At 46.4% G+C, this 25,124-nt stretch overlaps 1 protein-coding gene across 2 annotated transcripts; it reads left to right on the forward strand.

The window, feature by feature from the left end:
- Nucleotides 1-2,648: 2,648 nt before the first annotated feature.
- RAB7A (RAB7A, member RAS oncogene family) lies at nt 2,649-24,872 on the forward strand. 2 transcript variants are annotated; one of them, XM_062585513.1, is made up of 6 exons: nt 2,649-2,754; nt 18,360-18,420; nt 19,242-19,368; nt 20,151-20,369; nt 21,047-21,175; nt 21,355-24,872. In XM_062585513.1, exons 2-6 carry the CDS (start codon nt 18,368-18,370, stop codon nt 21,448-21,450), a joined length of 624 nt encoding a protein of 207 aa, XP_062441497.1. In that variant the 5' UTR covers nt 2,649-2,754; nt 18,360-18,367; the 3' UTR covers nt 21,451-24,872. The 2 variants fall into 2 exon arrangements, with proteins under 2 accessions (XP_062441497.1, XP_062441498.1); XM_062585514.1 differs by lacking the exon at nt 2,649-2,754 and adding an exon at nt 3,410-3,452.
- The last annotated feature ends 252 nt before the right edge of the window (nt 24,873-25,124 follow it).

A 25,124-nucleotide genomic window follows, 5' to 3' on the forward strand; every position in this document is an offset into this window, starting at 1 on the left:
TGGGAAGGGGCGCACAAGTGTATCAATATGGCCAGCCAGAAGCACAACAGCCACTACTCAGTACGTCTGTTTACCGCCTTCTTACTGTTGTCTTTTCCCTTTCATTCTGCCACTGTGAATGCAACTGTGATCTGTGCCAAAGGACAGGAGACCTACATAGATAGCAAGAACCCCTCTGCTGACCTTGGTCCTCCTGAGTGCCAAGATTCCTACTTCAAGGCAGGCAGGATCTTGCTTTGTCAGGCTGAGGATCAGGCTCATCATAAACGATTATTCCATGACACAGCTGTTGGTCGTGTTAGCAAGTGACAAAGGAGCTTGGTGCAAGGTTGCACCAAGATGTAGATCTCAGATGTAGATTTTACACTGGTGGCAGGATCGCTCTGTGGTAGAGAAGAAGGAAGAAGTTTCACCCATGGTTTTTGATTTGCTTTCACATCATGTAAAAAGAAAGGAAAAATGAAGCTTTTAGGAAAGAAAGCAGAGGAACACTGTAACTCACGTTAATATCTGCTCATAACAGCCCAGCATGTAGGGTCTCCTGCTAAGGGAAATATACAGACTGAGACAACCAAATGATCTGCCCCACCTGCTGCTAGCATGTCAGTGTACCCAGGGCCTGCAGTCCTGGGGCTGAGCTGAGAGGATGTTTTCCGTCTCCTCCAAAGAAGTCATGCACCTTTGCGAGGGTTTTCTGCATCACTTCACCAAACAAAGCTTTTTCTTTTATTAAGTCTTTATTTTAACTGATAACAGGTTCTTTTGCAGCTCTCTGCACCTAATGAAGCACCTTAAAAGCATTAGTAAACTAGATGTCATGGGCTCCTCTCTTTTGAGAGGAGTGATACAGTCCTGCAGATACAGAAGTTAGGTACAAAAGCAGTAACAAACTTGCCAGCATCACAAGAGAAGAACCCAGCAGCCCTGGCTCCCAGTTGCCTTCGCTTAGTTTGCACTTCCACCACAACTTAAACTACTCTTAAGGACCAGGGCTGTGTCCTGTCTCTCCCACACCTTGCTTCAGCTGCAGCCTGCATGACGCCAGTTTAGTGCATTAAGCTGGCAGAATTTTATCCATGCTCCTCTTGGTGTTAAGTCATCTGCAGATTTAGTGCTGAAGTGACTCAGCGCAGGGTCAGACGAGAACTGGAGCTGGCATAAGAAAGGGAGAGCCTGAACGTGTGCACTTGAACTTAGATTGGGCTGAGCTGCCCTTTGGAGCTGAGGTGGTTTCCACAGCAGTCAGGGTGGAGGCTTCCCTTGACAACAGAGACTCCAAATCGGACTCGGCCCCCCTGCACTACCATTGTTGGACTTTTCTAAAGTAGGACACCGTAAGTAACATGCTCCTTGTTCTCTGCTATGGATAGTGAGGGATTCAAAACAGGCCCAACAGATTATAAGGGTTTTAATAAATGTATTCGCTGTTCTGCCATCGTATTTCTATTGGTCTCAAACTGCTTTGCAAGTATTAATGAGTCAAATCTTGCAGCATCTTTCTGGGGTAAGCATTACTGTTTCCAGGTTACACACAGGGAAATTGTGTTACCAGTGCAGAGAAGGCAAGCAATTTGCCTAATATTATGTGGCAGATTGTTTCAGAACAGAATAAAAAGCAAAGAGGAAAGAACTCTCTCACAGAGCTAAAAGTACTGTCTGGTGTAGACTGTTCAGAAGCAATTTCTTTTTTTAATGAAGCTGTAAGTGGCTTCATTACTTTTACCTCTTTAATTAGCTCTAAAAATATTCTTTTTCCTTGGTTGCTTTAGTCTTTGTGTTCTCAAGTTCATGGGCTAACTAAAGCTAAAATAATCATCTGGCTTGGATGAAGGCAACAGAATATTCATGTGAGCACTGAATAACTTGCTGCCAACACACTGAGTAGAAAATATGAAGCGCTCTTGTACCACCAGGATGCTTATTCTCTCGTACAGTGAGGTGCTGGAGAGTTAGTTTATGTAGTCTTATTGCAGCTGCCTTCAGTGCTGATCTTGGCACTGGTTATTGCCCCATTAATCAAGCTGAATGTATTTTAAATTGTCGTATTTTAATTTACATTTTTTTTGTGCTGTAGCGACTCACTCCAGATCACAGAATAGCTGCGGTTGGCAGGGACCTCTGGTGACGCCAGGTCCATGCCTGCTCAGGCAGGGTCACCTGCCCAGGGCCATGTCCAGTTGAGTTTTGACTATCTCCAAGGACAGAGCCTTCACAACCTCTGTGCAACCTGCTCCAGCGCTCCATTGCCCTCACAGGGAAGAGGCGCTTTCTTAGGTGCAGGTGGGACTTCCCACCTTTCGGCTTGTGCCCGTGGCCTCCCGTCCTGCTGCCGGGCCCCACTGGGAAGGGTCCGTCTCTGTCCCCACCCTCTTGATGCCCTCCCACTGGTGTTTACACGCATGCGTAAGGCGAACGGCCCCAGCTCCAGGTGCCCCCGCTAGTGCTGCTGACGCCATTTGGCGACAGCCGTTACGCAGCCGCGGACACCCGCAGGCCTCGGCGGCCCAACATGGCGGCCGGCCGCCAGCCTGCCGTCACGTGACGCGCGCCGCCGCCGCCCTTCCCCCTTCCATGGGGGACGGCGGCGCGGCGGCGCGCTGACGTCACGGGCGCCGGGCGGGCCCCGTGACCGGAAGTTGTCGGGGGGAGGCGGAAGTGAAAGCGGGGAGGCGGTTGGGTCCCATTAAAGCCGAGCTGAGGCGATCGGGGGGAGGCAGCGAGTCTCGGGCGGGCGCCGCGGCCACACGCAGCACGGTGAGTCCGGCCGCGACCGGGCCGCGGGCTGCAGCCGGGCCGGGGGGTTCTCTGCGCACCGCTTTCCCTGGGGCCTAGTGGGGGGGGGGGCGGCTCCGCCCCGGTGCCGGGGGCCGCGCGGGCCCCTCCCCTCCCCTTCCCTCCCTCCTCTCCGTCGCTGCGGGCCCGGCCCCGCCGCCGGATTCCCCCTGGGGCGGGCCGCCCCGGGGCCGGCCGCCGTCGCCGTGGCGCTCGGGGGATAAAGCCGCTCCGGGCCGGGCCCAGCCGCCCTTCCCCGAACAATGGAGCCGGGGCGCTCGGCCGCCGCCCCCGCGCGGGGCTCCGCCGCGCCGCGCTGCCGGGAGCCTCCCCTCGGGGGAAGCTTCAGTCGGGCTGCCGGGGGTGTCCCGGAGGGAGAGGGGCGCCTTGCTTGTGGCATGTGGCTTTGCTAACGCTCCATCTCGAAGCGCCAAGGGGACTGGAGGCCGCTGGTGGCGAGAGGTGTCCTGAGCACCGGCCATCGGGCGAGCGCTGCACGCTGCTGCTGGCGCTGCTGTCCCGGCTGGTTGGTGGGCAGCGATTTTGAGATGAGCAAGTTGCTCTTGGAGCAGTTAATGTAACAGAACAGGCAGCTGAAAAGACTGGCAGTTATTGCGAAAGTAGCTCTCCATGTGTGTAAAGCCTGAGTCAGTTTTGAGAAGTTTGAAATAAAGTAAACGGTAAGTTATTAATCCCTGAGTCATTATAGGCTAATAAATATGGAAATATCTAATAATTGTACTTAGAACAGCTGTTCTGTCTTCTTTGTAAGTAGAGGAGTTCTTAGTAGTAGAATAGCTATATAGAAAAAGCCCTCTTAGTCTGAACTGAGGTAGCACGAGCATCTGAATGAGTAAGTCTTATCCCATACCTTCAAATTCTTTGACTCAAGTGTAGACTCCTTAATGCTGCCTTTTTCAAAACTAAAGAGATATATATATGTATGTGTGTATATATATATATGTATAGGTCTCTTATATGTAAACTGAGAACACGTGACAGAACAAAGTCTTTCCAACTGTAAGCAAGCTGATCTTTATTTGACAATTGCTAAGTTGGAGGCTTCAAAGCTTCCTGTGCTTGGTACTGGCCAGCCAGCTCTGTTCCTTACCTAACACTCTGCATTTAGTATTACTATATCAAGTAGAAACTGGGGTTGGGGAGTGAAGAGCTCTCTTTTTGGGGAGAGTGGTACATAACCACTCAAATATTGTAGTTGTGCTACAATATTTGTTGGGTTCTGACTTAAAGGCCTGCTTGTAGCTATTTTGTGTTTATGAGCCATGGTGATATTAGTAGTGCTTGATAGAAACTGCAGCTGTGCCATGTTCCCTCTGGGGCCAGGCTACCTGAGTGAATGTACTGTTTTCCTAGTAGCTGTGTTTGAGGTTAAAGTGGGTGGAGTTACTTGAATATTCCGTGTTTAAATAATTAGGGCCTCGTTGCTGTGCTTCTTCAGGAAGAACAAGTATACTTGTCTTTCTCCTTGTGACTTCCAACAGCTGACTAAACACATGACTTGTGCTAAGTGAACTAATGAGTAGACCCACCATGCCTAGCCCGAGTCTTTAGCATGCAAAGTAGCTCTAATACTGTTGCTTTCAAGTATGCTGCCCTTTATCTTCTGTGTGCTGTTATGCTAATACTCCACTTCTGGAGTACAAAAGCTGTAAGATGGGGCTAATCTGCCTCCTCAGTAAGGAAAGCTGTTTTAAAATCCTATAGCAGTCTCTTTTTCTCTTAATCGGCAAGATGAAGTATAACTGAAAAGGTCCAAAATAGTAGTTATATTAAATTTACTTCTTGCCTGTGGTGTCATTCAGTGGTCTATGTCCTCAGATGCCCTACTAATAGTTCAACATGACTCTCTAGGAATTGTATTTTAAAATGCAGAGGTGCCAGACTTAAGAGCTTAAATAACTGTATTGCAGTGGCTATACTACAGGTGTCCTTGTCCCTGCTTTCCCAAAGCCCGTGGATCAAACTCTGTGAAATAGCTTGGATGTGTTATAACATGGGTGAATTCTTAGCTGAAAGTAAAAAATGTAGCTCTGCTGTAGGCTCTCTTCAGAACTCACCTAGGGAAGATACCACTCTGCTTGGTCTACTACCTAGACTGGATAGTTAGGAACAAGAGGGCTACCAGAGCTGCAGTTTTTGCAGCGTTTTCTTAAAGCTGTTTTAAAACTCTTGTGTTGGAAGGTCATGTGAACTACCTGCCAGAGCAAATTTCTGGCAAAGCTTGTCCTTGAGGAGGCATGACAATTGCAATCAAACCATCTGTGCAAAATTATAAATAGCATTGCCTCTGACATGTATTGGATTTTATTCCGACTTCTCTGTGAAAATGAGACTTGTTTATGCAGAAGTTAGCATTTGGCTGTAAACAAAATTGCTTGTGCTTGATTAGGATGCATTTTCCTCCAGTGCTGCATCTTGAGATGGGTGCCTGGCAAGCCATGGTTTAGGAGTGAGGGCTTTGGCATAGGACAGTGCGGTAACATTGGATGTTTGCATTCTCTAAACAAGTTGCTGAGTCTTTGGGCTCACAGATGTGTGCTCATGGTCCTCCTTTCTATTACAATAGACCAGTTTCTTCAGTAACTAAAGTAGACTGGGTATTTGATAGGCAAGCGCAGAATTCTCTTGCCTTGCTTGCTGCCAGTGTCCCCTAAAGTCATCATCTCGGATTCTCAGCTGTTATAGGAACTTCTCTTAAGCTTTAATTTCTAGGGACCAGCTGGTACTAGGATCTCCTCCAATACTGTAAGGGGTTTAAAGCTTTCTGCCTTGGTGGAAGAGGGTCAAGATGAGAATGTACTGAAGTGCCGAGCTTGGCTTTAATGTCAAGCTGTGTACTTGCGCACTCGTGGCTTGTGCTGATTGTCCGAAAGCTGTCCTGCATCCTTTAGATGCTTTAGTGTTTCATTCTTACACAGCGTTGTTTTGATAATTGCTGTTTAATTGCTTGTTGAGTTGGAATTTACTTAGTGTTCCCCTGTAGCCTTCTAAAAGGATCTCTTGTAGCTACTGTATAACACTCTGCTTCCAGGTGTAGTTAAGTTGTAACATTAGACTCTAGGATTAAAAGGGTCACTTTCTGCAGTAACAGTCCAGATGCAGACTGTACAAGTCAGAAGTGGATGAGGTAAGGATAACAAATCAAATGGCAGTATTAAAAATATAATTTTGCAATTCTGCAGTTAGCTGCTCTACTGCAAAGCATATTTATCTTTAAACAGGGCTTCCAAACCAGTGCTGAAGGTCAGTGTCTCTCCCAACGCTGTTCAGAAATAGCAGGCAGTGAAGGAGCACCCCTCTATCGCATGGCTCTTCTCTGGCTTCCAGCATGCTTGTTGCTTTTGTGCTCTGTTCTGAGGGATGCAGCTCTTGAAGTCAGTGTGCTGCTGCATTTTTGTGCTCAGTTGAGATCTGCTGTGGTGATGTCATTGTTGCTGTTAGCGCTGTTCCTGCGAGACTGCTCCCTCCTTTCTAGTGCCAGCAATGTGTGCCCCATGCATGAGGGAAGCTGTGTCAACACTGCTGTTGCTAACTCATGGTCAGTGACGGGGAGGAAAGCAAGCCTGTCAAGGCCATGAATGTGTTGATTTACAACTGATCTCAAATAGCCTTGACTCTTCTTGCTAGTGAGCCTACTTAGGAAGCAGTGGCTGTTCTCAGAGCAGTGCAACTTAAGGAAGGGTGTGTTACCTTTGAGATGAGACTGAAATGTAAACTTGTAGCACAGACTTCTGTTTGTACAACTTAAAGGTACTTTATATTGAGTGATTAGCTCCCTTGCCTGTCCATAATGATTTAAAATGCTAACTTAAGATGACTAATCATCTCTAACTGCACTTGCAGGAGTTCTGAGCAGAAACAGCTTAACAAGACTGAATAATAGATCTGTGTTGTTACTGAAGAACAACAGTATTTTTCTGGAGTCTGTCATTGCTCAATGTATATTCCAACTTTGATCCACTCCAGCAATGGATATGCACTGGACAAAGTAGATAATGAAAGTGAAGGCAGGCAGCTGGAGCTTTAAATGGAGGCTACCTGGCTTGGAGTACCTGAACCTTGACTGCTGGGGCCACCAGTTCTACCTGATGAAGTTGCACTGAACCCTTGATCTCTTCTGCTGGGAGGTGGCATCCTCTTGAACTTGCTTGGTGCTTGTGTTCCCGAGTGGATTGAGTCACTCACCTTCATAGGTATCTGCTTCCCTTCAGCTTGCAGACACTGATTATGGTATCTAACTTCCAAACTGGCACAGTGATAACATTGTTTCAAGCATGAGACAGAGTTGTAACTACAATATCTGCTAGATCTGCTTCCCTCTCCAAACAAAATGCAGTTTACCAGCACTGTCTTCTGGGTCTCACTGCAAAATTCACTTCAGAGGTGTTTTTAAGCTCTCTGTAGAGCTTCATCAAGAAATTAACTGAGCTGGTAAAGTGCTGATGCAGGAGGTGTGCAAGAGGTACTGGGGTATGAAGTATGAGTCTGGAAACAAGTCTTAGGAGCAGGAATTCCTTGTTAAGTACTGCCTCAGCTGTCACTGAGCTACCTGTTACAATCCCATACTGGGACTTGGGTACTGAAATACTTGTCCTTCCTGTTTTGCAAACTTCATTAGCATAGGAACAGGTATTGAGTTTGTGTAGGATCATCAGTTCTGCTCACAGATCAGGGTTTAATTCTTAGATTGCAGTGTCTCCCTGGAGGAAGCCTCCTTTCTAGGAGGAGACTGCTTCCTGAGAACAAGACCTCCTGTGAATGGATATTCAGGAATAAGGCTTTCATCCCTAATGTCAGGACTTAGTATTTCTCTGCTCTATTTGCCTGAGGATAAGATCTCCCATATCTTCCACCACTCTCCTTGTGCTGAAGGAGAGAGAAAATACCAAGCAACCTGAAAGTGAATGTTCCTCACTCTGTCTGTGATAACTGCTTGTATGGGCCCAAATGCTTAGTTCTGATACTAATGCTGAGAGTGCGGGTGGGTAGGCTGGAGTGGTCTTCTGACCTGTAAATGTATCCTTGGAAGTCCAATCTTGTATCCTAATCTCAAGTGTAAGTTTCAGGACCTAACAGACCTTCTGAGGGCTGTCATTTGTGACTTGAAGGCCTGAGCTTTTGCTGACAGCTCCCTTCAGTCCCTTTGGTTTCCTATCTGCCTCTAGGAACTGGGGGAAACTAGCTGTGAGGAATGGGTTAAATAAACCTTGTCAGCGGTAAACAAGCCTTTAAGATCTCTGCTCCTGCTTACCCCTGGAAAGGTTATCTCACCTCCTGTTTGTGTTTATAAAACTGAAAGTGTGACAAGAATGTCTGAAACTGTAGGAAGCTGAAGACAAAACTAGAAATTAATCCAAGTACTTTAACATATTTAACAATATTTTTTCACGATCTAACGACTTTACAGTTTCTTAATGGCCTGACTAACTTGATGTTTTGAATTGGCGAGCCTTATCTTCGTCTGGACAGAGATTAAAAGCCAGCTGCCTCTTGCACTGTGCTTTTCTTATGGAAAGGAGTGAGGGAATCATGTTCAGTGGATTGACCTGATGTGAGAAGCATTCTAGACTATCTCTATTCTTATAGGAGTTGATCAGATTGCAGATTGACCATACTAGCTAGATGGCTATGTGCCAAAAAAGGCTTGTAGACAGCTGTATAAACTAGGCTGTATGGGCACTATGGCTGTGTTTCAGTTAATAGTGTAAGATTTGTCTGTCTTCCTTTGGCATTTCTCCACCAAGGAGACTGTTCTGATAGATACATGGCAGCATGGAAGCTACACTGGTATAGCTAAAATGCTTTGTGTAGGCAAGGCCTTTAGTCAAGACACATGGCTTGTTGCCGTGTCTCCCTGCAGCCAGCAGTGTGCTCAACTCTCCTCCCACATCCTGAGATTGTCTCCTCCAGGGCAGAATAGGGGAAGTTAAGCTTGCCCTGATAAAGGGGGAGGGGTATTAAAGCAAATATGCCTGTTCTTGTGGTAGCTTGAGACGTGGGGAAAATCAAAGTTGACTGGGTATTGCCTGAAGTCCTCAGAGGTTTGCAGAGGGACTGCTTCTCCCTAGTATGTAAGGGCAGGGCAATATTGATAATTAAGTATCAATGTAAGCTTCCAAACAGAAGGCAGCTGAAGATCCTCAGACACTTGTATCAGCCTTGTGGGGCTCTGTTGCTGTCTGCTACTGGAAAAAATACACCCTGTGGTACGATGGACCCCCACCTTCTGGAGGTACTCTAAACGAGGCAGACTAAGACCTTCATGACTGGAAACATTCCACTTCAGTGAAACTTTGGGGCATGACTTTTTTTAAGGGGCTGTTTTTATATACTGGGGAGACTATTACTTAAGCAGTCTCGGGATCCTGGGCTTGTTGGTGTGCAGAGTTAATTCTAAAGGGCCTTCCTGCACTACAACCTTGGGCACACCTGTGGTCTCTAAATACCTGCTGTGGATTGTTGATGGTGATCAGCTGCAGGCTGATCCATCCAGGCTAAGGGTGGCTGTCCAGCATAGCTGGGTGTATTGCTGGAGGCTGTCTTTCTGCACTCCTTCCTTGTCCCAGGGTGCTTGTTGCATGGAAGAGCCTACACATGCTGCTGTAATCCTAGGCTAAACAGTAGTCTAGGCAAAGTAATATTACTGTAGATACCAATACACAGCCTTCAGACCTTTCCCACTGCTCCTAAACACATTTCTGGACTGACTGAACATGCAGAGACATCTCCTTACTACTGTAAGCAGATGAAGTTCCTTGCTTATTTTGATCTCCACTTTCAAACTGTCTAATTGGATCAAAATCATCTCTGCTCTTGAAGTGACTGCTGTGATACTTAGACCATTAAAGATTAGTTTTGAAGCTGTAGTCCTGGACGTAGGCTTAAGTCAACCTACCCTGGACGTTTCTAGGGTAGAGTCACAACTCATTATGGCAGCTCTAGAGCCAGAAACTTGTTCAGCTTCCCATCTAGTACTTAAGTATTATGCAAGCAAAACAACTCTGATTTGGAGAAATGCTGGGAGGTGTAACAGGGCTGTGAATCAGTGAGGCTTGGACTGGAAAAGTTGGCTCGAAGAACTTGGGCTTTGAGCCTGGCTAATCATGTGTATCAGTGCCTCTTAGGAATGCCCTGCTTTCCAAATCTGGATACTCACTGCTGCAGCAGAGCTGCAGCTGGGCTGAGTCCTTGGGGAGGGCAGACCCCTTCTCATGTGGAAGTCACATGATTTAGTTGCAGTCATTGCTCCTACCAGGCACCAGTGGCAGTTCTTTAATCCCTTGTTCATACCTGGGGTGAGGCCTGCAGCTGGAGCTGGGAAGTGAGGGTGTGACTGAGGTAAGCTACAACTTCATTGTCCCTGGAAGGGGAATCTTCCTCTGTGCTGGTCTGGCACTTGTTTGGTTGCACTGTGAGCCTGTTCTGATTACAGCTGATCCAGAGCTCTTGCTATCTAGCCATGTTTATTGTTTCCCTTGGCTGCACATTGTTTCTCCCTTTAGCACAGGTGTTATCCCCTGCCCCCCCTCCCCCCCCCCAAGGCTGAGGTTGCTGATCTGTCTTGAGCATGTTATCAAGGAATATGCAGGCAGAATGTGTACAGGCCTGACACTTGCCTAATAGCTAGCTCACAGAGTAGGTTGGTTGGCTGCTAGCACCATATCACCCTGTTATGGTGTTTGCACTTAAGCAGCTGATGAGCTGAGCACCAAGCTGTATGTCTGGGCTGTGGCTGCTGCTTGCTGATTTCTGAGCTTCACTTGGTACTAGGGTAACTCCTTTTGCACTGGAGGTAGCAACTCTACCCTCAAGAGGTTGAAATTTACTGCAGACAGCTGTAGTCTTAAAAAGTTAATTCTTCCAGGATACTGAAGCATGATTTAAGATTCTGTTTTGATCTGAGCCATGTCAGTGTGCTAACAAGCATCTAAAGCTCTAGGCTGTTCTTCAGAGAAGTGAAACACTTGGCTTCTGGCTCCCAGATGAGGAGTGGAAGACAGCGGGCAGCATACCTACACCTGAACTCAAAAACATAGCAATTTGCACAAGGTATCAAAAATCAATTGGGAGATGAGGCTCCGTGAACAGAGTAATTCCACCTCACAGGACTGGGAAAGGCATCTACTAGGCAGAAGTCTGCTCTTGATGAAACTGCAGTAAGTAGCAGGCAGCCTAGCTGTTCCTTCTGAGGAAGGAATGATGAGCTGTGCTTGAGCTTTTGTCTGGGTCCCAGCAGGAGGGAATATCTTGGTTAGAACAGCAATGCAAATGTGTGGGGAGGAAGGAGGTGGAAAGCAGTTTTGAGATGCCACTGATAAAGTAGCAACTACAGTATACCCTTCTGTGAAGCTCTTGCAGGAATATCTTGCCAGCTGCTTTTTCATATGGGCTTCACTTCAATTGATTTTTCTGTGGTGGGTCAAAGAAGCCTTGAAGGACCTCTAGAGCCCACTGACGGTATGGACCACAGTAGCCCTGTGATCCTGATCTACAGGAGCCTGTTACCCTAACGAGCAACCCCTATGAGAAGAGCAGTTTCTGCAAGTTGTCTACCTGAATGGCAAGGTATTACTAACACTCCTCACAGTGGAGACAAGTCCTGCCTTGGTGCTTAAGTGTAAAGCTTTTCTAGGTAGAATTCTGTGGCTAGCTGGAGAAGCTAAACTACCAGTAGATGTGCCATGGAAACAGGAAGAGGTCCCATCCTGCTTGTGCAGCCTGTTGATGTGAGGCTCAAGCTGCTGTTAAAATGTTCAGGTGCTTCTGTATCTGTCATGAGTTTGAGAATGCTACTTAGACACTTGCTCTGGTCTTGGAGCATTCAAGTTTGATAAGGAAGATATGCAGGCTCTATAGCAGCCCCAGATATTAAGAAACAAACTAGTAATAAGTTTGCATTTGACTAAAAGATGCTAAGTTGCCTTTAATCCATGTTCCTACAAAGGCAACAGGACTTTGTCCTCTGACTAGCTCTCAGCTTTTTTCCCAACTGAAAGGGCTAGGTTTCTGCTCTGCTCATCTGCTGTTGTGGCATTTACTAGAGAATGCAGTGAGATGTGAAACAGGCTGATAAGCACAGGTCTGAAGCAGGAAGTCATGCTGAGCTGAGTGTGCTGGCACCTGTAGTGCTCTGCATTAGCACACAATTTGTTAGTTCTAAATACTTGGTCATGCAGATGTTGCTAAGCTGTTAACATTAAACTGGAAATGAAGAAACTTAGTTCAGCTCAGTTTTGAGCTCCTGTTGCAAGTGGACATTGCTGAGAACTTCCATACAAAGAGTGTCTGGACCATTTGGTCTCCACCTGTCATGGACTATCTGCCTTTCCTCAGGATGAAGCCTTGCCTGTTCAGTGTAGCTGAACTTGTTCAAGTTCATGGTCTGCATGTAGCCTCAGCTGAACTTGGCTTTGTAAATCACTGCAGGGGTCAGCATGAGCATAGGCGGCTGATATGTGCCAGTTTGACGGTATGTTTGATCCTATAAAAACAGGGTAAACATCCAATGAGCCTCTTATTTTAGGGGCTAGTAGTCTAAGCAATTATTACCTCTGGAGATGCCAAACATGCTAGGGGACGGGCTACTTCTAGGAAGGAACAAATTCAGTCTGGCTGAGGTGGTCTTGAGTCATTCTTCCAGCTTTAGCCTCCATGAAGACATACAGAACTACTGGGAGGGTGAATAAAAATAGCTCTTCAGTGTAGTACAGAGACTTAATGCATTGTAGCCTCCCCCATGCTAGTGATAACTGAGCAAAGGTAGCGTTTGTCTGAAATGCACTTAGCTGCATTTCAGGACAGAGTTTTATAGAACCTTCTGAATTGTAGCTGCTCCTCTGAACAGTCTGGTCAATGGTGAGTCCACTGCTGTGCCTGGCGTGCCCTAATGGAACATTGTTATATCCAGACTGGCTTTTTCTTGGCTGCTTTTTGCTGAACACCCTGTGATATTCTGCAGAAATGAGTGTTCTTCTTATTGGACACAGCATCCAAAACAGATCCATGGTGCTTCAAACTAAAATGTGCCTTTTCGTGGAACACCTATTCACTCTTGTGCTATCTACTGGGATAGAGGAGCGGAATTAGGGGGTTGTAAGTGCTACAGTGAGTTTAGTTCTGCCTAGTATTTGCTCACCTACTGCTTTGTGCAGCTTGCTTGTGTGGAGGGTTATAAGTTTCTGGCCAAGGATGCTGAGATTCAACAGTGCTTACACTTCTAGCCTGTGTGTAGTGGAAGGTGCGGATGGCAGACTGGTAGATACAGGAGCAGAGGGCAAGCTTCAAGCTCTTTGAGGTGATGACAGGCTCTGACCTCCTGCAAAGAAGACTAAGCTGTTCTGCTGGCACAAGCTGGAGAACTCTTGGTCAAATACTTCTTTCTAGTCTCTGTTTAGGGATACTTTGATTCTTAGTTAGGATTATAATTTGAACCTTTTAATAGCAAAGCTACAGCAGTAGAGACTGTTCCCACAGCTGTGCTAACAGGAAGTCATCCTGCTCATCAGCAGCTTTGAAAACAGTATGCTACTGCTTAGGAGCTGCTGTCTTCCACAGAGGCAAGTTTTTTTTTTTTTCTTCCTCAAGGCTGCTTTCATACTAAAACTGTCCATGAACAGCTTACTGAGGTGTTGCTATTACAAGGCCTACTTCTGGTGGGGGATAGCTAATCTGAAAGATTAGTGGGCCACTAATGCAAACTCCTGCTGTTCTTTGCTTGCATCAACCTAATTAATGTTAAAATGCCTGTACTGTCCCTTGATGCATGTGAACATCTCTAAGGAGGCCTTAACCATCCATTTCTGCTTTGAGTTAAAGCAGCTGTCTTAATATAGCATATGAAAGGACAGAGTTGTAATGTGCTCTGAAGCAACAAGGGAAGTCAAATTTGATTTGGCATGGACTTTACTTTTGTGTCTGAACAACCATGGCACCACTTAGCTTCATAGGACAGTATTTGACCCTTCCCTTTAGAGCAGCTAAGCCAGTAACACTTGCAGGCTAGATGTGAGGTGTTCTGCCTTGCTGGTCTAGAAGGCCAGCTTGACAGTAATAAGACCACTATGAGTGAACTTGCAATGCTAGGCTTAATCTCATAAGGATCAGAACACTGTTAAGAGCTTTCTTAGACGAACAGGCATTAAAAATGGAGTGGAAGGATACCTCTCCAGTATTAGAGGCAGTTGTTGCTCCTTTGGCACTAGTTGAGCTGGGAAGAGCAACGCTGCTGGCTAGTCTCTTGACAGGAGGTTTTTGACAGCTCCCAAGAAGGGTTGGCTGGGCTGTGCTAGTAGGCTGTGCTCTGAGCAGTCATGCAGGTGACCTCTCTCCAGGAGGCTTTGCACAGTGCAAAACAGAACTGACATCTTGGATCAAATTTTAAACAGGTTTTTCTTCAAGATTCCTCTAAAAGAGGAAGTGTTTGTTCAGGAATCTTCCTGGGACTGGATAGGAGCCCTGAGTGAGCTGGCTGGTTAGCACACTGCCATCTTAAGGGCTTGTGTGACTTGACTTTGCTGCTCTACAACACTCACCAGGCAAAATAAAACAAGCGAAGTTGCATTTATAGTGCAAAATAGTCTTAGACTCAAATACGACTGACCTAGTTGAGATCAAATTGGTGATTAAAATTCTTAAGTTGAGCTTTCCCTTTGCAACAGCATAGGGGAAGCTCTGAACAACCTAAATCTCACTTGTTTCACTAACTTAGCGGGTTTTTTTTTGCTGGTGTGACTAGAGAAACTCCAGATGCTAACTACTGGTGCCTGCCAGTACTCAAACCTGCTTCAACTATAGACTGGAGCTATATTCTTCTTAGTCTCCTTTAGTCAATTTTGCGCTAGCGAGAATTCCCAGGAATGAGATCTGTGTAGCTTCTCTCTATGTAGCTTAGAGCATGTATGCAAGACCCCATTTTTTGGGGGGACATAAGACAGTAATGAATCAACTTCCTCAGTATTACTTAGTGTGAGAAACAGCCTATTAGCAAATGAATAGTTGCAAATTGTTTATGACTCAAGGCAGGCAAATCTTTGAATATTGAACCTGGCCTAGAGTTTTTTGTACTTTGTTCTGCTGACACAGCAAATGGCTCGCTGTAATTGGAATTAATACAGTTCAGGTAAGCTCAGAAATACTGCAATCAATGTGACATAATGATGTAGGAAAGACAGTGGGGAAGTCTCTAACTAGATCTAAGCTCATGAGGACCAGTCAAACCTCTATTTAGCACAGATAGCTGCTTTAAAACTGGAGCTGCTGGAGAGTAGCTAAGCCATGCAGAATTTGATAAAGATCAAGTAAATAGCAAAAGTAGTGCTAGAGAGAGCAACTTGATGCTGCTTAAACTAGAGGGGTTTCCTTCTGAAAATATCTATTGCCAACTCTGCTTTAATCTAAAACTTGTTTATAAAGGCTCCAGCTCATTTGAAGCAAGTGAATGACAGCACCACGGATCCAACAGTGGTATTTCTTTGTCCTCTTTTCTGAGAAGCAATGGCAAGGGATACCTCTGAAGGGTGGGTCTGTTTCTACCTCTAAAAAAAGTTAGCAAGAAGGCTTGGTCCCTCAGCTGACTGGGTTTCAAACAGCATTGGTTGATTTAAACTTGGCAAAATAAAGGTGGAAAACTCTGGGCTGTGGTCACTTCTGGGCACCAGCAGAACTGGAGCTCATCAGGTTTCTCATGGCCCTAGCAAGAATTCTTAGTTGAAATAGTTCCTGTTATGGTATGGCTCATATCCTCTGTGTCCCATAGAATGGATGCTGTCTCACCTGATCAGTGTTCATGAGGCAGTAATAGCCCTTCATACTAATAGGGTAGCCTGTAAACTGTGACAATAAGGTTGTGTCAGGTCTGACTCATGCTTCCTTCCCATGACTCCAGGTGGCTGGCTGTTCAGCTGAGCTACTTCCAAGAAAATAGACTTGACAGAACAGTTTCCCCTCCCTTTGTCCTGGGACTTCAGGCCATGCTGAATTTGGGCCCTAAGCACCCAGTATGTCTTAGTACCGTAATGAGAGCTCTGCAGATCCTCTCCTGAGCATGAAAGCTAATGCCAGCTTGTCCAAAGCTGCCTTGAATACTAGGAAGGAATAAGCTGCAGTAGCCAATTGCAAAAGATTATTAAAAACATCCAGGGTAAAATAGAAACCCTATGTATAGGGTTCTGGCCCAGTCACTTCATCCTGAATTGTTTACCTTAAATGTTAAGGAAAATGGGTAACTCTCACCTTTGACTGAACCTGTACAGATTTTTACCAAGACAGACTGAACCTATACAGATGTTTACCAAGACAGCTATGTAGACCAAATTGCTAAGCTGTTTCAAAGCTCTGCTCACTTCTTACCCCATCTGGGCTGACTGCTACAGAAGTCTCAGGCTTGGCTGGCACGAGTGTCACTTGTGCTACATGCTCTGAAAACACAGGAGGTACAGTTTGTCTGAGGGAGCTTTCACGGGCTGTTCTCCCCGCTGCTATAGTCAGGACAAACTGGAGTACAGATTTTGGCAAGAAGAGAAACAGGACTAAATGTTGGGGTTGTTGGCAACTTCTGCTGCATATCTGGGCTAGTATAGCTGAGCTGCCAGCTGGATCCTTGAGCAATGCAGTCCAATGTAGTGTAGACTGCCTTGGAAAGGGAAGGTGGGTTTCCAGAATGACTGTCCTGTACAGGTTCTCTGGCATCTATTAACAACTATCTAAGGATAGTGTGAGCTCTCTGGATGGCCTTTTCACTCAACATGCTACGGTGGTAAGCTTTTCTGAACCATGTTTCAGAAAAGCTCCAGCTCTCTAAGTAGGCAGGTCACTAGATGCCTAGGGTAGATGTAATCTGGTAAGATATTGCTGTAAGCGCATACCATTGTCTACAATGACAGCAAGAAGGCTTCTCACCTTGTACCGTAAAAAAATTTGTAGTCTGCAGCATTCCATGATGGTGAAGTCTCAGCCTTAGAGTGTTAGATGAATTATCCTTCAGACTAAGACTTCTTGCAATCAGCCTCTGCATCTAGTAGTAGTCTCCTCTGGCTTAGAGCATGCTAACTCCTGTAGCAGTGGGATGAAGCAGGTTGCAGTTATCCACCAACTTAGGCCAAAGATGAACAAGTAGGTGTTGCATATCCCTGGAAACAGGCAATGGACCAAGCTGCTCAGAAAATACCTATAACTGTACTGTGTCAGAGCAAAGGCCTCTTTCCTAACTGTGAAGTCAAGAATAGCTTCTGAAGAGTAGGAGCTCAGTGGTAGGAGGACTGTGACTTGTTCGAGCAGAATGGGAGTTTCAGGCTAAACAAATTCCCAGAGAAGGGCTTAGCTCCTGAAGCTGTTTGTCAAGGGGCTTTTGAATTCAAGTAGCACAGCTGTAATCATCTGGATCTCCTGGCTGCAGAGAGCCTGCAGGCCTCCTTAGGGAAAACCAAGGAGTTCTGTGCAGACCAGATGAGTACCAAGCTGGGATATATTGTGATCTGATCAGGCCCTAGCACATAAGAGTAGCTAGTCCCATCCATCCCCAGAAAATGGGAGAAGGGCCTCATGGAAGGAAGTGTGCTGACCTGCAGTCATTCTCAGCTACTGAGGGCAGGGCTTCTTGCTTGCTCTGGCTGTGCTAAAGCATACCCAGAAGCATATTAAAGTCCAACTGCAGCAGAGCCTAGCTATTTCCACTGATCTGGAGGAAGCCGGAGGAGAACTGGGAATGAGTAAGTGTGGACTTCTGGACCTGAACTTGCTCTCAGTCTTGCTAATGGATGGGCCATTAGAGTATAGGCAGGTGGCTTTAAATGGCCTAAAGTGGACTGGAATAATGTTAGGGTGCAACTGTGAACAAATTAATAAGCAATAGATCAAGTGTTATGTGGTTTGCCACTGTAGGCTTACTTGTCCTTCCAAGGATGAGATGGCAGTAGTTAGCTTGAAATGCTTTCTGCAAGCAGCAGAGTCTAGTAGCAATTTGCCTTGTAAATCAGCAATTTGGCTGACCTGTGCAGTTGTGCAAGGAGTGCTTCAACCACAGCATATTCTAGGGTCTCAGTGCCCTCACAAAGCTACTAGCGAATGCTGTTACTTTCTGAAGCTGAACCTGGAAGGTGTAGGAAGTGTGGTGTTCGCTGGGAAACTACTGAAGGTCAAAGTTTGAATGGTTAGTGTTAACATACACCTCTGCTCGCATGTCACTTAGCAGCACCTAAGAGCTGGCCTGTATTGGGAGCTGAATTGCTTTATAGCTTAGCCTTCAGCAAGGCTAAAGGAGACGGCCTAGGCTAGCATGCCTATAAAGGGGACTGAAAATGAGGCCCAAAATGGGCTTGGTATTGTAAAGGACAAGGGCTTGACTCCTCTACTGGTTGGCTTTAACTGGCCACTAGTGGTCTGACACTACCTTGCCTGCGAAACAAGCAAATGCCCAGTTAGTGGCTTGCTGCAGCCTTGAATTCAGGGTCTATTTCCAGGCCCTGATTTCTTACTGAGGGTCTGCTGTCTGACACCAAACTTGCTGGCTTCTGCCTTGAGGCATGATGTGTTAACAGTATCTGATGGTATTGTTCCTCTTCCTTTTTTAGTTTAAAAGATGACTTCTAGGAAGAAAGTGTTACTGAAAGTCATCATCCTTGGAGACTCTGGGTAAGTGGAGGAGCCTTTAGGCTGCCAGTCTGTATCTGACTAGCTGGAGCAGTGCTCTAACTGATGGGGGTCTGGATGTACTGTGAGAAACTGGCAGTGTTGGGAGGAGAGGTTTTACATCCCCAGACAACTATGTTGCCTTATGGCTTTAAGAGCACTTCACTACCATCTGCTCTGAATGTGTCCCTGCAACTTAGTATCTTGAAATACTGCCACATTATTAAACGGAGCAGTCTGCTGATGAGCATCTGGTAGCAGAACTGGATGGTGTTGTTGCAAGTAGGAAGTATGATGTTAAAATAAGTATTTTAATGTTTGTTTTATTTTTTTTTTCTTCTTTAAAAAAAAAAAAAGGATTGGGGGCCACCATAAGCAATCTTAGGTCACTTAAAACTTTGCCTCTCAGTGGCATAGGTTAAACTGAGCCATCTGCTTAGCTTCTGTCTGTGGCTAGAGCCTGTCTGTTGAAGTAAGGCTGTGCCACTCCTGCCTCTTGAGTGAGGAGTCTGCTGTTCTGGGTTTGCCCTGCAGACTGTAACCTGACTCCAATGGTATCAGGCTTATTTATGCTACAGTACCCCAATGTGCTGTTGATCAGGGAGTTTCTTCACCACAGGGTGTGTGACCCTCTCGGCTGGCCCTCTGAGAAGGATCTCTACCTCTAGGCATGTAGCAGAGCACAGTATGTAGACCTATCACTGAGCTGAGGTTGCCTGTACCTCCAGCTCCCTTTGTGCTGTGGAGGTTGAAGATAAGTTCAGGGTGGCTAATTCAAACACTGTAGAAGTAGCCTACCTAGTCCTGTCTGTCTTTCTGTGCAGGGTGGGAAAGACATCACTCATGAACCAGTATGTGAACAAGAAATTCAGTAACCAATACAAGGCTACGATAGGTGCAGACTTCCTGACGAAAGAAGTCATGGTGGATGACAGGCTAGTGACAATGCAGGTAAGGAGTAACTTTACTCTCTGCTGAGAGTACGTGTCTGGCTGCCCAGGCCTGGGCCATGTGGAAGTATTTACTCCAGAGTGGTACTGGTGACAGAACACTGGCCAAAGGTTTTGCTTGCACTAAACTGTGCTTGGCCACAGCTGCTGCTGGGTTCTCTGCAAATCTGTGCATGAGCAGAGCTGAAGGAAGGTGAAGATCAGCTTGTCTGTACACAGCTAAGAGCAGCTTTGCTGTACCCAGTTTTACAAGCCAGCATTTGGTACTGTCACTAGACTATGGTAGAAAGATGCATGTCCCTGTTCAGGGACTGCAAGGGGCCCTTTAGCCAGCTCAGCTACTCATGCTGCCTGACTTGAGTGCAGTGTTAACCTGCCAGTTTGCGCATGCCTTTAGTACCTATTGCTTCCATCTCTCCGTGATGAGAGTGACTGCAGGGCAGTCATCGACAGTGTTTGGACTGTGCCGGTACCACAGTATACCGGAGTGTTGCAGGCAGGTTACTTCCTGATGCTAATCCCTAAGTCTTCCTTGCTCAAAACAAGGATATAGCCCTTCCCAAGACCAAAACCACAAATGCTTAGTGCTGCCTTTAGAAGGGCTTTTCTGGCTACTTTGTGCCTATAGAATTTTCCAAAGTACTAGGTGCTTCTTCCTTCAGGCTAGCTTTCTCTCTTGCTGGAGGCTACAGATGCCTAGGATGGGGAGTTCTAAAATGAACGCTATAACTGTGGACTGACTGTTAGAGCAGAACTGGCTTAATTGCCTGTTTTTTGTTGCAGATATGGGATACAGCAGGACAAGAACGATTTCAGTCTCTGGGAGTTGCCTTCTACAGGGGAGCAGACTGCTGCGTGCTGGTATTTGATGTTACGGCCCCTAACACATTCAAAACCCTAGACAGCTGGAGGGATGAGTTCCTCATTCAGGCCAGTCCAAGGGATCCTGAGAACTTTCCTTTTGTTGTGCTGGGAAACAAGATTGACCTAGAAAACAGACAAGTGAGTACTGGGACTTGCTAGCCTGCTCTTAAGAAATCATTGCAGTGGGAAACCTTGTAGGGACATGTGAGGGTTACCTGAGGAACCAGAGTAGGAGGTGTCAAAACATGGCTCAGCTGTTGCATGGCACTGAAGAGGAGTTCCTGCAGACTATTCTCATCTTTCTGAAGGGGGTCAAACCCCTGTACACAGCATGCTTCTCTGCAGCAGAGAGATTGCAGCATCTCTCTGGGTAGATTCAAGGAAAGGAGCTGAGACTCCTTCAAAAATGCTGAGTAATTCCTGTGGGAGTGAGTCCTTGCTCTGCAGATGCCTGAGCAGTCTGTGCCCTGCAGGCACTCATCTCACTAGGACCTAGTTCTTGCTTAGGTCTGAGTTATGTGCTGGTAGGTAGCAGTCTCCTGTGCCCTAACAGGGGTTGGCCCTGTTGGAGGGGGCCCTCTGTTTTGGCTCATTGCTAGAGACTGCAAGAAGGCTGCTCAGCCCTAGCTCTGCCTCTAGAGCTGGGACTGTTTCTGGGAGGAGGGTGAGGGGAGGAGCAGCTCTGTATGTGGGCTACAGCTTTACCAACGTTGGAGCTACTGTCTTAACTCAAGTTGGATATGAGGCGTTGGCCTGGAAAGAAAGCCTGCTTTCTGCATAGCTGCAGTTGATGATGCTACTCTCTGTTTGCTCAGGTCACCACAAAACGGGCACAAGCCTGGTGCTACAGTAAAAACAACATCCCCTACTTTGAAACCAGTGCCAAGGAGGCCATTAACGTGGAACAAGCTTTCCAGACAATTGCACGAAATGCACTTAAACAGGTAGGCAGTGGGGGGCTGGCGGGTGCCCTCTGGTGGTGCCAGTACTGCCTGCTGAGCCTGGCTAGTGCAGCCAGGGTACAGGCCAGAAGGGCTCTTGTGGAGAGCACCCTCACATGCTAGGAGTTGTCTGTAGATCCATTTTTGGGAAAGGCGCTAACTCTTCCCTTCTCTCCCACTAGGAAACCGAAGTGGAGCTTTACAATGAATTCCCCGAACCCATCAAACTAGACAAGAATGACCGAGTGAAGGCTTCTGCAGAGAGCTGCAGCTGCTGAGGGGAGAGGGAGGGGTTGAGCACAGTCCTTCACAAAACAATATCACACTTAGGCCTTCAAACACACAGCCCCTCTTCTGTGTTTAAAACGATTTAAAAATTTCCATCTCCAGCTGCCAAAATCCACCCATTTCCCATGAGCATCTGAGTCTAGCACTTTAGAGCTCATGTCCCTGCACCATCCACATCACACTTCATGGTAACAGACCTTTCTCTTAGTTTAAAATGGAAACTCTTATGTATGTTTGGAACTGAATCTAATTCCAGGTGTCCAATGGAGAGAAACTGTTTACAGGTAATCTGTGTAACAAATCACATTTTTAACTGTCTTGGTTTTTTTTTCCCCCTGTGAAGGCTGCAACTGGAAAGGCTGATTACCCATAGTTCATTGCAAGCTCAGCACTCGGTCCAACTAGGTTGAGTTTTGTATGTATCTCTGTTAATGCTTGTTACTTTTAACTAATCAGATCTTTTTACAGTATCCATGTATTATGTAATGCTTCTTTAGGAAAAATCTTATAGTACATGTTAATATATGCAACCAATTAAAAATGTATAAATTAGTGTAAAATTCCTGAATTACATGTTCAAGTACTGAAACACAGATTGTCTAGAAAGTGAGGAGGACACTTGTGAACTGCGGTGTGCTAGCAACACAAAGTCCAGATGGAGGCAGTATTTTGTACAGTAGAGACGAACGATGTGTAAGCCTTCTTGTTTTGAAGCTGAAGAGCTTCATCTTCTAGAAAAATCTGTTCAGCTTCCTTGTATCTAAATTCAGATTTGCATAACAGCAATGATATGCACACTGGATTAATGAGTTTTAAAAGATTTAAATACAGCTATGAAATGACCTCATTTGTTCACCTCCCCCACTGCTTAACTCCTAACATCCTGGAGCGAATGTGAGAAGGAGTCAGATCTGAGGTGTTCCAGTGGTTCTCTGTGTTGTGGAAGGAGTTCCTCTCCCACCTGGGTTGTGGTAGCTGTTTCTCAATGAATGACCTGGACTACAAATCTTCCCTTTCTTCTTACTGACTGCTAATCTGGATTTTTTTTTTTTTTTTTTGGTATGAAGAAACTTGGCAATCTATTCCCTTTCCTCTCCTCCTTTCCTCCTGGTATTTGTTCTTGCATTTGTAGCTTGCTTAAATGGAGCCCCTCTATCTGTTTTCCAGAGGTCTACATTCTAGTACGTAGGCTGAGCTCTTATGTAAAGAGACAAATATGATGCCAATAAACTTAACGAGAACAAACCGTCCTGTTTACTCCTGCTTTTGACTCTTTTCTTCACTAACAACTTGCTTCCTTTCCGCTGTGCGGTCATTTTAGCAAGCCAGTGCCTGCCCCAGAAGGATCCATTCCTTATTGTAGAGCCTGTGCTCTGCGTGTTTTTGAAAGTGGTGGTGAAGGCCTCGCTTGCTTGGGTGACCCCAGAGACTAACAGGGCAACTTGCACTCTCCTTCTTGAAGCTGCTTGCAGTGGCAGGAATTGTGCTGGATCTGGTCACTCCTACATTAACCTACTCATTCAGCTCTGTTCTAGGTGTGCTGAAACACTTGTGCAAGGGTGGAGGCGATAGCAGTGCTGTTCAGCTCTTGCTACCATCCTCAGGGAGGTGCTGGTGAAAAGGGCAGGCTACTGTCCTGGCCCATCCCAGCTCCTGGGGTCAGGCCAGCCTTGCAGGAGCTTGCGCAGGCTTTCTGCTCCTAGCTGAGGCTGTAGTTATGGGCTGCAGTGCTGGTTTGCCAGTTGCACAATGTCACAGATCACCTGGAGTTAGTGTTACGAAAAGGGACAGAGGCTGGCTGCTGGGTGGAGGACAGAGTTGGCACTTAGTGGGCCCCGGTAGTTGGGGGTGCAGCTCCCAGAGTGACTTGCAGCTCTTAGCAGCAATTTGCTGGAGTTCTTTCACTAAAACAAGACCTCACCTTTTACTAGCGGTTTTTGGTGAGCTTTGCTCCTGGCTTATGGTACCTTATAGTGAGTTAAGACCTTTCCTTGGTGGAGTCCAGTCAAGCCTTTAATTCCTGGATATGATGCTCTGCTCTGTCACCTCTGCTTGCTCTGCTATTCCACAGCAAACTAGGAAGCAAAGCTTAAAGAAATGAGGCCAGTTATTTGAAGAGACTTCTAACAGACTTCTGTGCTCTGTATGCTATTGTGTGGCTTCATCCTCTCAATTCCCCCACCCCCCATGACTGGGCTTTTGCTGTCCAAATCCATTTCAAACATCTAGCCTGCAACAGCACTGTATCCTGGTGGGACTGGTTTCCTATCTGCATCTTTCTGAAAGGCTCAGACCTGCTAGTCTGTAGCATCAGTCTATACTTACTTTCTGTAATTGTAGCAGGGAGAAAGCCAAGTGGAGGGAGGGGGCAGGGCAGAGGGGAGCAATAAGCATTAAAGGATGCGTTAGGGAAGGGGGATGATCCTAACTCTGCATATTCTTTCTGTTGCTTGTGCCTCAGTTCCTGGAGCTGAGACACAGGCTTTAGCATGGAGAAGAGAGGGAGAAGAGCTGGAGGGGTGTATATGTTACCCAGTGTGATAACTAAGGGTCATCAAATAGACCTGGCAGCTACACAAAACAAGAGGAGAGTGTTCTACATGATGTAGTTGAGCTGTGGAGCTCCTTGCCACAGGATGTTATGGATTTTAAAGGGGTGAGGGAGGGAGAATTAAATGCTGCCATCTACAAAAAAAAAAAAAAAAAAAAAAAAAAAAAAAAAAAAAGCCCAGTATTTTGGAGGTGGGAATATGCGCACACAGGTGCACAATAGAGGTGTTTTGTGGTCTTAAAAGCACTGTTAGGTAGCCTTGATCTACCTGTTGCAGGAGGCAAGCAATTTGGGATTTTGTGTTACAAGTTTTCCTAGCTGTTGTACTCCAAGAAGCTGATGCTGTCAGAGACAGCTGGGGCTGGTGTTCTTGCGTGATTCACTTGCATCACCACTGTGATTTGAAGCAGCCCTGGACTGAAGAAGCTGGCCGGACTGATAGTCCCTGCAGGCTATAGTGTGCTTAGGGTAAACCATTTGTCTGCTCAAGAACACTCCTAAGGTACCAACAATGCTTCATGGCTTTTACTTCTGCGCTGACCTTTTTACCTGATGAGTTACAGATGCAATGATGTGTGCTATGGTGACTTGTTGCTGGACAAACCACAGAGGCAAATCTAGCCCTGGAAGAAGCTGGGGCGTCTGGCTGATCCCCCGAGACAGCCTGGCACGCGGGAGGCAGAGGACTGGTTCTGTTGTTTGCCCAGGTCCTGGCTGGACTGGAGGGAGAGGCCTGAAGAGCGTGGCCAGCTGGTGGAAGGGGAGGGGAATCGGCGCAGACCCGTCCATGAGGAGGGGTGCTTATTGTGAGACATGGTTTATTTTAAATTTGCTTTGAAATGAATTCGATTTTCATTCAAACTTCTGAAGGAAGTCTGATTTCTTTTTTTTTTTTTTTTTCAACTCCTCTTTCAATTCCCTGTCCCCCATCCCTTCCCATTTCCAACAAGGGTAGCAGGGAGGAGGGAGAAGGGGGCTATCTCACTATGGAAGCATCTCTTCTGCTTTCCTGGTACTGGGGAAGTGCATGGGAAGATCTACCTCTTCCACAGCAGCTCTCCTGCCCCAGAAAGACTTCAAGCATTAACTACTGCCCTTGAGAGCGTGAACTGG

This window comes from Rhea pennata, chromosome 12, assembly GCF_028389875.1.
Source record: "Rhea pennata isolate bPtePen1 chromosome 12, bPtePen1.pri, whole genome shotgun sequence".
In the NCBI taxonomy this organism is placed as follows: Eukaryota; Metazoa; Chordata; class Aves; order Rheiformes; family Rheidae; genus Rhea; species Rhea pennata.

Excerpts from the sequence above, each read along its gene's own strand:
- RAB7A (XM_062585513.1), top strand. The coding sequence starts at position 18,368 with ATGACTTCTAGGAAGAAAGTGTTACTGAAAGTCATCATCCTTGGAGAC. Across the intron at positions 18,421-19,241 it reads ATCATCCTTGGAGACTCTGG|GGTGGGAAAGACATCACTCA; the intron begins GTAAGTGGAGGA and ends CTTTCTGTGCAG. Across the intron at positions 21,176-21,354 it reads CACGAAATGCACTTAAACAG|GAAACCGAAGTGGAGCTTTA; the intron begins GTAGGCAGTGGG and ends CTCTCCCACTAG.